This window comes from Alosa pseudoharengus, unplaced genomic scaffold, assembly GCF_046254945.1.
Source record: "Alosa pseudoharengus isolate Yale_2024_CS ecotype anadromous, Long Island Sound unplaced genomic scaffold, YU_APseudo_1.1 YU_APseudo_1.1_scf_13, whole genome shotgun sequence".
Lineage (NCBI taxonomy): Eukaryota > Metazoa > Chordata > Actinopteri > Clupeiformes > Clupeidae > Alosa > Alosa pseudoharengus.
In genome coordinates, this window is record NW_027468598.1 from 16,615,306 (window position 1) to 16,628,163 (window position 12,858).

Genomic DNA, 12,858 nt, shown 5'->3' on the forward strand with positions numbered 1-12,858 from the left:
GTTCTTGTGCTTTTTGCTTTTGCATGAAGAGTTCGTTTGGTAATTTGTAGGCGCTTGCTATTGGCGAGGCGTCTTCATCTGTCAAACTGCGTAGGCGGGACCCCGCTGGCGGAGGCGCGCTAGAGGCAGGGAGGGCTGAAGTGGCACTTTCTCGTTCTGTCGCGGAGAGCATCTCTTCCCCAGCGCGGGTACGGTGACGGTATCGCTGCCTCCGGATCGGGCACTTGACAGGAGAGATTCGAGGTCGCTGCCTCACGCTCGGAGTCCATGTAATTCCCCCCCTCAGTCACAAACTTCATCAGCACTACCAGGATAAATCTCCAGTCTCATCACAGAGAAGACGCAAGTCGGACGTGGCCGTGGGAAAAGGACACGAATATGATCTTCAAACAGCACTTGTTCTTCATGCTTTACAGCGCATGTGGACTTGTCATTAAAGGTAGGAGCTCTCAGATTACCCCCGTATTTGCGGACTCTGGGCGTGGTAGGGAGTCTTGGTGCAATAACTAGCGCAAGGACACTGTCCTTATTAAGTAAAAGACTTCCGAAACATGTTTTCACACAGGACAGTTGTGGTTGAGGTACATAAAGAGATCCTGTTTCGGTTGCCTATGGATCATGACATTGCACTGTTCGGTAATGAGAACACGTATACTTGCATTGAGCCAGTCAACGTTATACTGGTGCGCAAGTTCGGGAACCAGACCACCCGAAAAGACGTGATAAATGCTTGCGCATTTCAACAGCAAACTTTGGTGAATGCCCATTTATCACGAGTAAGAATATCTGTTGACACATTCGTTTTGTTGCTGTTTTTACACTTGAGTCTATGGTATGTTCGCCTATGTTTGGCTACTGTATTGGGACACATGAGCGAATAAAACAGAATGTCCACAGAACAGGCATGTCCCGGATATTCTGCAAAATTGCACCTTGTGTTAACTGTCTGTATAAGTCTTAGAAATATACAATAGATGCGCTACGCAGGATATGAAATGTAGCCGGGATTGTGCTTTCTGTCATTCACTATATTTGTGCCTAGAATAGCGAATTCGGTAGTTAACTTCAAGATTCTCAGTTGTACAGGGGAGCTGCTCTGACCCAAACGTGGCATTTGCAGTAGTCTGCATCTTGGGGTCGTCGTCGCCCAAGATTTTCTGTATCCGTCATCTGCTAACCATCTCTGTTTATAGCAGATTTCTTGTAAAGTCATCGTCTAGGCCAAGTGCATCAGTTATCTAATATGTCTCTAATTTTATCACTGAACTTGTTTATGCTATTTTTTTGCCCATGAAACGCAGTGCCGTTATTGTTTTAGCGCAGCCCCGAGGTTTGTTGTTATAATGCTGTGCACGAACATACGTTAGGTCAAGAGAACATGTTTGAAGGGAGAGGTGCTTGGCAGCTACTTTTACAAAGCCATATGACACACCCATCCAGCCAACGCCCATGACCACTGTCAGTTGGCGAGGGTAGGCTACTGACCACCAGTCCATCATTAATCAGTACGGCTATGAAGGCAGTGTGAGAAAAAAAAAAAGTAAACTCACTAGATAAATAAATAAATTTCCCCGTCGTCGCTGAGGAGATATTGATTCTGTTTGTTGTTAGATAAATAATGACTTTGCCGATGCCCTTGACATGAGATGTTATTTCTTCACAAGTTTGGATAATTCTTGTTTTCCTTTTGTGTACTTTCTGTACTTTCTTGCTGTGTGTAAAAGTGGATAGTAAAAGCTCGTTTCTGCTGGTATCTGTCTTCATTTGGCCCAGTCTGAGCAGTACCTCTGCTTGTCTGAATGCAATTCTTATGCATTCCAAGACTTCGGTCGGTTTCTTGGGTTAAACTGCAATAAATGCAGGCTGTTGCTCTAAAGTGAACAACCAAACAGTTGATTCCACTGAGGCATTCTGTTAACAATAACAATGACACCTTTCCATCAGCACATAATGTACAGATGATAGACGCTGATAGACAGAGTTGATCACACCCACACCCACACCCACACGAACACACACACACACACACACACACACACACACACACACACACACATTCACAGATCACAGACATCCATAAGATAATCTGTCTCCCTCATACACACCCACCCACACACACACACACGCACGCACACGCACACGCACACGCACACACACACACACACACACACACACACACAGATTGTCTGCCTCCATCAGTGGTGTGGCTTCAGAACGCTGAGCTTTCTAATGATACATGATAGCCATTATTTTGCATCCGATGTATGAGATGCAATGTAAGGCTTGTAAATAAAGCACCTGCAGCATCAAATTCGCTGGACTTTGGAAAGCGCCCCTGTCTTGCTCCCTCCCTCCCTGTCTATCCCTCCGTGCCTGCCTTTTCATGCTTTTTTGTTTATGTGTGTGTGTGTGTTGGCATGTGCCCACCTCCCTGATGTCTCTCTACCTCCAGAACGCTTACCTTAGCTGCAAGAAAACAGCGCTAACCTCGACTGTTTTTCTATTAGCAGCATGCCGCTAATTGCTACAGGGAGAGGGTCGGCTGGTCAGAGATCTCTCCCCCGACCGTCTCCGCCTTACTTACTCCCCTGCATCCCCTGAGTCAGACCCGGGCCTCAGGGGGGCCCCCGCATCCCATTCACCTCAGCCACTGATTCAAGAAAAGACACAGCCCTGCCACATCGGTGGAGTTAGGGGGTGGGTGGGGTGTCTACGCAACAGCTGCATAAATTGGACCTGTGGGGACAGGTGATCCCAAAACACTGCCACACTGCTTTTGTGTGCCCAGGAAGGACTCTGGTTGAACGCATGCCAAGAGCCAGAATTGGATCGTGTGCCAGCATTGCGTTGCGACAGGGGGTGGGTGTTTGGTGGTGATAGTGGGTGGGTGGGGGGGGGGTACCCCACTACCATTAACACCAAAACCATCCCCTCTGTCTCCTCCCTCTGCTGTTGCTGCTGGCCAAGGGTGAGGGCTTAGCGCCGCGGAACGCTTTTAAGCCGCTGAGCTCGGACGAACTGGAGCTGCCGGCACTGATCCGGAGCCCCCCGCCCACCCTAGACACCCACCCACCCACCCATCTCTTGTGTCTATGGAGCCAATGGCTGACTGCGCTCAGATCAGGCAAGCTGGCATACCAGGGTGCAAAAAGCTCCAGCAAGAAAGTGGAGGGACTGCGGGGTGGGAGGGTGGGTAGGTGGGTAAAGGGTAGGGATTTGTTTCCCTGCTGCTCGTTTTGGCTGTTTTCTCCCTACCCTGTGACTGCAGCTTTTTGGGCTTCCAGCTCACTCTACCAAACACATCCCTGAATATTCCTCTACATATTCTCATGATGTCTTCACCAGTTTGGTGTTATCTCCACATTAGAGGGGACTGCAGAGGGATTGTTGCATGCTGATGTGCGTGTATTCTTTTCTTTTCTTTTTCGGTCAGCGTGAACTTGCATTGATGTACGCACGATCCCGAGGAGAGAGAGAACAACAGAGACAGAGATGGAGCTTTTGTCCTTTATTTGTGTGTTGTCCTTGGATGATGATGTGCCTCACGTCTAGCGCCGAAACCCCTTCTGATGTCTTGCCAGTGCCAACCAACACACTTCACTGCTGTCAGTGTGGTGAGCTCAAAGCAACATGGCAGAGTCGCACAGTGTCCCCCATTTCTTCAGGGAAACTTTGAAAGTTTTTTCAGCCCCTTGGCAACAATTGAGGCGGTCCTCAACTAATTCAGGTGCATGGGCAATTAAAAGTCTATGATTATGAAAGACCCCCTTAATGAAAGGACATATATCGTTCGCCGTAGGAGATTAAAACAAGTGAACTGATAAACGTTTTTTGTGACATAGTCAGTTAATAAGATCACCTACCTTTGGGCAAGCAGACACAGTAATTAGATTCTGTTTGGAGCCTGTGGATGTTGAAAAAGAATGTGCTGAGAGATAAAGAGTGCTCTCTGCTTCTGAAGCAAAATATAAAAATGTGCTAAAATTGAGCTAAATGAGGAAAAAAATGAATTGGCAATCAAAGTGAGCTTAGACGTTCACTTATCCTTACCTCTTTTTCATGCTTTCTGATTCCTGCTATCTCAGACTTGAGGTCTCATAGTTAGCCACCCCTGCACTTCAAAAGCCCCATGGAGAGAAGTAATTGTCAGGTTATTTTTGTTATTTTTCTGTAGTTGTTTTTTAATGTTAAGAGGCAGGTAGATGTTGAAAAGCACAGTGTTGACAAACAGAAAAAAACACACATCAAATACCTCAAATTAATCCAAACTAAATCATACTTTGACCTCACCCATAATCTAAACTTCATAAAAAATATATAAACAATATAATGAATAGAAATGTACAAATATAATAAACATTTCTCTTAGCAGAAAACAATAATCCTAACTCTACATATACTTCCTTACTGTTGAATCAGTATTAGTAGACGGTACATGGCAAAGGAAGGCATATCCAAATAAAGTGGGGCCCATCTGAGATCTATAATTATAGAATTTACAATTAACATCCACTCTCCAGTGTAGGTATAAAACAGCAACGAGAGGAAACTAGCTCCCATTGAGTCATCTTATATGTTAACTGCTATGTTGCTATAACAGTATAACCATGCTAACTCAAAACATTTGAAATATTTCAAGCACTCGAACACTATGCTTCATGATACTATACCTCAGAGATCTGAGAGTCTGAGTGCCAACATCATGTTGAGGGGCCATGCAGCGTGGCTCGTCTCTAAAAAACAAGATGTCCCAGTGGCGAGTAAACATCACAGGTACTTTCAATCCCTGGATGTGCAGTTATTTATTTATTTATTTATTTTTTTTTTTTTTAAAGAAAAGCTGGAGAGATGCACTTCAGTCAACAGCAGGCTGGACTAGCCCCACAGCATGCGGATGCTCTAAAGCACTCGTTAAAACAAGCCTTTTGAGAGCAGATTGGCCATGAACCACCCGCAGCCGTGAAAGTGAACTGTGAATCCTCAGGCTCAGGAGACCTGCTCACGCGGTGATCTCAGAATTACTCCTCGGAACGTGTTGTTTTGCTTTGCCTGCAACAGGGGCCCTGCCGACTGAGAGCCTGACTAGTTCCTGCAGTACGTACAGGAGAGATGGACATTCACAAAGTGAAAAGTGGCGGGGGAAAAAATAAACATTTGTTTTTGAGGATATTTTTTTTTCATGCTCAAAATTGTTTGGTGGCAATCAAGAATAGAAATGACTTGGTCGCTAAGACAGTGTGCCATGAGAAATGCTTTGTCGCCGAACAACACAAGTTGTGAATGGAATGTGTTATCTGTGATGTGTTAGAGGCACTAAATTTACCACCTCGCAGAGATAATTGGCTACACTGTCTGAATTTCTCAGCGTTATTCGCGACAGGCTCTTCGTTTTACCATAAGCAACAGGTGTGGAAACAGAAAACAAACCTACACATACTGTAGGTACAGCCTACCCAGAAAACAATACACATAGACAGAATGCAGCTTCAGCTACATCATGTTCAAGGGGCATGATGTGTAATTGTTATTATGATTTAGAGAAAGAGAAATGCAAAAATCCTTCATAATATCTTATAAGCCTCCTTTACTTTAGAATGCAATCTTACCTCTTTTTCTCTTTAAGGTTTGTAGCAAAACTGTGGAGAAGCATTCAGTCACATGGGGGGCTTGGGTGAGTAAGAGGCAGTATAGCATGGGGCAAATACACATACAGTACAGTATACACTGTGAAAGACTGAGATAAACCATTAGAGTAGACCCAAGGTTGTTTTGGTTTACTGTATGTATTTTTTTTCTCTACCTCTCCCTTAACTCCATACCTCCCTCTCTTTCTCTCGTTGCGCTCAGTCCATGTGGAATTCAATATATGGGCCGGAGTGGAGCTGAAAGTTCATTTCATGGCCGTCCGCAGGCCTGACCTTTAAACAGTCTTCCTTGGCCCCTCATCTCTGCTTAAGCAGGGAGAGAGGCTGGCCGTGGATGGGACACAGACAATGAATCTCATTTATTTCATGGATAGCCTCTCTTTCTCTCCTTCTCTCTTTCTCTCTCTCCATCTCTCCCTTTCTCTGTCACTATCCCCCCATCCACATCTCTGGTTCTCCACCTCTCTATCTGTATATCATAGTTTCTCTCTTTCTTTCATTCACTCTCTGCATCACTATCTGTCTATCTATTTTATTTCCTCTTTGCTGCTCTTTCTCTTGATATTTTCTTGCTCTCCATTTCAGCCATCTCTCTCTATCTCTCCCACAAACTCATCTCTTTCTCTCTCTCTTTCTCTCTCTCTCTCTCTCTCTCTCTCTCTCTCTGTGTCTTTGCAATCCCAAATAAAGGGTCAGACTATGCGCTTCTCTTGGGTTATCTTGTGATATTCGATATTGCAGCGCTCTGCCGTTCAGTGGCCACTACTGTTCTTGTGTGTGTTGTCTGTGTATCTCTCCGCTGCCATTCGCTCATGGCAGTCCATTCAGAGCAGTCTCAATAGGCTCACTGATATTGAATTGGAAAGCTATTCCTAAAATATGTCACTCTCAATGGCTGACAAGGTTTGCTCGAACGCATCCAGGAGAAAAGAAACAACAACTGTACTTTGTGGGCATGTACACTAACTGTCAGATGCCCTGCGTCAGCCTTGAATGGCTTTGACGGTTCCCGCAAAAGGATACACAACAACAAAAAATGATTGGTGAGACAAATGATTCGATGTTGCCATGCATGTCAGTTATGGAAGAGGTGTGCTAACGGAGGCAACGTCAGGAGGAAGCAAAGAAGTGGGAAAAGAAAACACACGCCCTGTTGCGTGACGATGCGTCTCAGCGATGTTTGTGTGGCAACATAATGGGGGCAGATAACGCAGGGTCTCAAATTGAAAGTGTAATCAAAGATTAAACACGCGGAGGCGAGGGCCCGCTTAATATCCAGCCCGTATTACGCCGATACGGGGGGACAGAGGAGTGAAATAATTGATTTCTGTCCTTAATTCACTCGGTGAGACAATTTAATCTAATCAGGGGGAGCGGGAGGCCCACGGCTAGGAGTGCAGCATGTGGCCATGTCGCCGGCTCACCAGAATGGAGAGCGAGAGAACAAAAGCAGGAAAGAGGGAGGGAGAGAGGGAGGGAGGGAGAAAGAGAGAGAGAGGGAGGATGAGATGGAGACAAAAGGGTATGGAGTGGGATAGAGACATTGAGAGGGGTAAATATAGTTAGACAGAGACACTGTCTAATGCCTCTCCTGTGTGTCATGGACATCAGGTCTCATTTCCTGTCTTTATACCCAGGGCAATGTGGTCAGTGGTTGTTGGTACAGTGCCTGTGTCTGTGTGGCTGTGCTTCTCATGTGAAAATCCAGTATTGATGTAGAATATCTCCTCTCTCTCTCTCTATTTCTCTCTCTCTATCTCTCTTTCTCTCTGTGTGTGTGTGTGTGTGTGTGAATTGTTTAATTTATGTGAGGAATTGTTAAGGGCAGTGCACAGTTTTAAATTAATCGCACACCATAACATGAAAATGTGTGGGTTTGTACTTCCCTTAGGCTCAATTAGTACAACACACTCTGGATGTGTGTGTATATGTGTGTGTGTGTGTGTGTGTGTGTGTAGAACATAGAGTAGGTGGATGCCAGCAAGCCTGTGTCACTTGTGCCCCCAGAACATATCCTCTAGTGCTACTATCTACAAAATTATGGGTGTCACACATGCAGTCCCCAGGCAATAGGCGTGTTTATTCACGACCAAGAGATGTGCTCGGCATCAACCCAGCAGACCACCACACCGCCACAATACAACCCCCCCCTCCTCTCCCCCCAAGGGAGCTGGTCTACATGTGGCTCTAAAAGGAAAAGGAGAGGAGAAAAAAAGGAAAACGAAGAGACACAGACGCAAGCGACAAACTTAACTTGATGCATGTTTATGGCTTTTATTGATTTGATCTTTTCTGAGGTTCCCCCAGGCTTCCATGGGAGGCGCGTGTGTATGTGTGTGTGTGTGTGTGTGTGTGTGTGCAGACAGTGTGAATGTGGGCAGATTTGTGAGGGAAGGTCGGGTGGTGGTGCTGCCAGTGATGGTGGAGGTGGTGGTGGTGAGACTGAGGGAGGATGTGGAGAGGGGCGATGTGGGCTGGGGGAGGTAGAGGAGTTGGAGGTGGGGGTTGGGAGGTGGGAGGTGGGTAGGGGGGATGAAAGCGCTGAAACTCCATGTCCTTATAAAGACGGATCAGCACTTCGAACGGGAGCTGCATACCGATTGTAGGGGATGGCAAAGCTTGCAGCCAGAGAGCAAGCTTTACTGCAAAAAAAGTCCTCAAAGCTGCTAAGCTGGGGGGGAGAGAGAGAGAGAAGGGACAGAGGGAGAGAAGGTGGGATGTGTGTGTGTGTGCATGTATGTGTGTGTGTGTGTCTGTGTGTGTGTGTGTGTCTGTGTGTGTGTGTGTGTGTGAGAGAGAGAGAGAGAGCGCGAGAGAGAGACAGTGAAGTGGGAGTTGGAAGGACGTAGGCTTTACTTTTTTAAAAAGGAGGTAATTGCAAAGCGGCGAATACAGTACATGGAGGAATGAAGAGAGCAATTCTGTCTGAGAGAGAGAGAGAGAGAGATACAGAGTGATATAGAAAAAGAGAGAGAGACAGGGAAGGAGAGAGAGAAAGTCAGTGAGTGGGTGGCAGGGGAGAGAGGGATATATTAAGCCATATAAAAGCAGGCGAAGAATTCTGTTTTTGGTTATAAAAGGAGAATGTATTAATTATACTTGCGGCACGCTTCAGTCTCCCCTTTCCAGTTGCACCCCTAGTGACCCCTTTTGGGAACACACCCTAGTGCCACTGCTGTTGATGTTGTTTCACAGTCAGCCTTCAAACACACTCAGTCTGGGTGATGTGGCAGCCTGATAGACAGGTAAGAGAATTGGCGCATCCTTTTGAAGTCGCCACCACATCTATACGTGTGCATGGTTTTTGTTATTCCACTGGGTTGGTTACAAAGAAAAGAGTTCTGAGAGATGTATTCCAGTTCCAGTGAAATATTAGCATGCCCAACACTAGTAATGACCAGAGAGTTGGCTGGGGTGTGGGGTTGAGGGGGTCTGCAAAAAAATTGGTCGCGTCTGTGTGTGTGTGTGCGTGTGTGTGTGTGTGTGTGTTTATGTGTGTGTGTGTGTGAGTTTGTGTGTGTGTGTGTGTGTTTGTGTGTGAATGCACAGTGCTCTTGCTAGTCTGGCGGCCAACACGACAGGTGCTCCCCCCTCCCCCCACCCTTTCTCTCAACTCCGACATGTTGACCGGCAAGCTCCACTCGGGCCTCGGGCCATCTCATCCAACGTTGTTGTCAGCGCCGGCGTAATGTTTGGGCCACGCTGCATTAATGATAGAAAATGGACCTGTCTCGGTGTTCGGCCCCGCGGTCTAATGAAGCCCTGCCGCTGGTCGCCACTGCCGCTGCTGCCCCCACCGCCACCGCCGCCATGGCCAGCCTGGCCCTGCCCTGCACAGCCCCCGCCACGTGCCGAGACGCGCTGTGCTGTGCTGCGCGCCGAAATAATTACGCATTTAATCTGGGCTCGCTGGTGCCCACGTGCGGGGGCACGCCCGTGCTTTTTGCCAAGTGACCTGTGCCACTGGAACAGTTGGGTTTCCCAGATAATGACCACTCTTTATTTCACACACTCACACTCGCTCTCCCTCTCCATCTCACTCTCTCTCTCTCTCTCTCTCTCTGTTTTAGCCCCCCTCCCTCCCTCCCTCTCCATTTCCTCTGAGCAACCTTTCTCCTCATTTTTCATTCTTCCTTTTTGATATATATTGTAGCCCCAGGGAAGGGGAAATGAGAGAGAATGGCCCCGTAAAGCGCTACACAGGTGTGGCATACATGACAAAGTGAAAGGGTTGTTAGATAGAAGGAAAAAAAATCTTTACGCTCCTTCCTGTTTTGTGAGCTGAACCGTACAGTTTTAATACACAGAATCCGTCATTCTCAAGCCAATTAATGGAGTGAACAGCCTGTGCAACAACAGATTTTTTTATAAGTGTGTGTGTGTGTGTGTGTGTGTGTGTGTGTGTGCGCTCCAGCGCTGTTGTCCAACAGACAGTGGAAGAAATGAGGGAGGAAATGGCAGAAAAGTTGATTGAAGGAAACGCCGGGCAGTAATCGGCGGCAGAGGCAAGAAACCATGGTAACGCCGGCGGTTCAGAATCTGTCGGCAGACAGCTTCGGCGAGAGAGAAGGAGCATTATGGTCATAAACCGCCGTAAATGATACGTCTGTTTTACCGCGCTGGTCAAGGTTCACCGAGGGGTGCAGACACAGTGGCAGAGTCTCTCTCTCTCCCTCTCTCTCTCTCTCTCTCTCTCTCTCTCCCTCCCTCTCTCTCTCTCTCCCTCTCTCTCTTCCTTGCTCCTTGCATCTGATTCCTTCCATTTCTTATTCTTCCTCCTCTCCTTGCTCTCAGGCTGACAGGGAGAGACGAGGTAATTAGTAGCACCACTGTGAAGGGATTGTTGGGGGGAGAGGGCTGCTGCTGCTGCTGTTGTGTACTGGTTTAGATTAGTGGAGGCAGCATTGAGAGGCTTTTTTTTTTAAATGAGCATCTCAGCTTTGGGTTGGGGGCAGCTTTGAGCAGGGTTGCTTCTCTGTTCAGAGATTGGCTTCGTCATTATGTAGTTTTCCATTTCTGTGTGCCGAGGTCCCACTTTCCGAGTGGGATAGTCACAGGAATGTCTGAGGTTCAACTGGCTGTCTGTTTGTTCTCTCTCTCTCTCTGTATTTCTGTCCATTTGTCAGTCTGCCTCTATGCACAACTCACATTTTCACGTCTAGCTGTAAAAGAAGGTTGATAATAATGAGGTCTGTTATTGTTCAGATCTGGCAATGCATCCTTTTTAGCTGTAAACGCACCTGCTCTCTAACTCTGTCTTGTACACACACACACCACACACACACACACACACACACACACACACACACACACACACACACACACACACACACACACACACACACACACACACACACACACACACACAAACACACACACACACACCAGCATCTGCATTGAGCAGTCAATAACTATTGTCTGAGTCAGAGCTCAAATCTTAACTACCCCAATTTGTTTTTTGTCTGTATTTAATTGCCACTCTGCAATGGTCAAATAGTCCAGAAAGTAAAGTTTTGGAGCCTGACATTTTTTTACTACAGACTTTCTAATTAATTTTCTCACTATCTAACCCAATTAATTTGTTTAAACATCAGTTCACATCTCCAAGAATGCAAATGATTAAAGTCACCACGGCCCATCAAGAAGAAGATTTATCCTTCTTCTGCATCAAAGTGCAGCATTTTTCAGATCAATTGAGGCCTAATAGATAATGCCATTCCTAATTAATGTGAGCATATCATTTCAGTTTTAAAAATATGTCATCTCATAACTTGGTACTATTTTAAAGAATCAGACAGACATGCTTGACTGAAGAAATGAAGGTGGTGCCTAGATTTGATTAGTTTCATCTGGTGCTGTGCCTTTTTCTGGAAGCTGTCAGGTTTCAGTTCCATTGTACTGGGTTCCCTGACAAAAAGCCATCAGGTATCAGTTCCCTCGTGCCACAGTTCAGAACCCTAATGCCACAATTCTCTCGGACATCTGGTCACCTTGACTGCTCCCTTACGGGGTTTCAGTATTATTTCCGTCTCTCTAATTTTACACACTCTTACTCGAACAGAAACACAGAGATTCAGGATCCTATTTGCAATTTGCCGTAGATGTTCTGTAAGACCCCTGCATGTCACGGGTCTATTTGTGGAGAGTTCTGGAAATTATAGGTAACATAGTTGCTATAGTGTGCTTGCCACTAGCCTTTTTTAAATGTAACTTCTTTTTTATTTATCCTGAAGAGCCCCCATTTTGTTACAGCAGAGTTGGACAGCAGGGGGTTATGCTTTGTTTATAAATCAAGGACAATGCATGTTTAGTTGTCATTTTCAAATGTAAATAGGTTTTAGGGGACAGGGAATGCATCACAAGGTTAAACAAGCTTTTTGATGTGCTTATAGAACAGTCACTCTTTTGCCATTTTCCCCCAGCTTTTGGTTAATTGGGTTTTTATTTTGCAATGTTATCAGCTCCATCGTGCTGCACTTGCCTACAGAAAAGTGCTCCACTGCCCTCACTGAAGTGTGTGTGTGTGTGTGTGTGTGTGTGTGTGTGTGTGTGTGTGTGTGTGTGTGTGTGTGTGCTCAAAGTGTGTTCTTGTAGAGCTGGTGTCAGAGAGTGTACATCCTATCAAGTCCTCAAGAGTATCATAGAAGATTAGCAGAATTTTACATCGCTAACTGTGTTATCTGCCTCGTTCCAACATCGTCTGGTTGCCAGCACAATTTCTCCCTCTAATTTCGTGTCAACTTATCACGTCGGCATAATGCCCCACAATGACATCATTACTTCAAAAGCCATCATGTAATCACAAAATGTTTCATTACACTGCATCAGCCACAATGGACATCAAAGGCCTCTGCTCTGTCACCAGCTACATGGAATAGTGAGAAGCCCAGTGTTTGAGACGTGATTACTGTACAAACACAGCCCGACATCAAACAGCGACGTCCGCGTGTATTTGTACGCTCTAAGTACGCTGATTGCACAATATGGCCGCGCGCCTCTGCAAGTACTTCTCATCAGAAAGTAAGTTATTAAGCATGACATAAACATGCTTAATTGGGCCATCAGTCAAGGAAATTGGTTATGGATTATCCCACAGTAATTAACCCTCCTTATGATGGATGGTGTGTATTTGGATACTGCTGAAGATGGGGGGAGGGGGGTGGTAGTGTTCTATTGCCCCTGGATCAGAATGCTTGTCAATTTGAATGAGACT

The 12,858-nt window shown here is 46.0% G+C and overlaps 1 protein-coding gene across 1 annotated transcript in view; it reads left to right on the forward strand.

Moving 5' to 3' along the window:
• Positions 1-228: 228 nt before the first annotated feature.
• The window catches only part of cadm2b (cell adhesion molecule 2b), a 135,714-nt gene continuing 123,084 nt past the window's right edge, over positions 229-12,858 (forward strand). The window contains 1 exon segment of the mRNA XM_076281537.1: positions 229-439. Within this exon segment, the coding sequence (XP_076137652.1) occupies positions 379-439 (61 nt within the window). The 5' untranslated portion in view covers positions 229-378.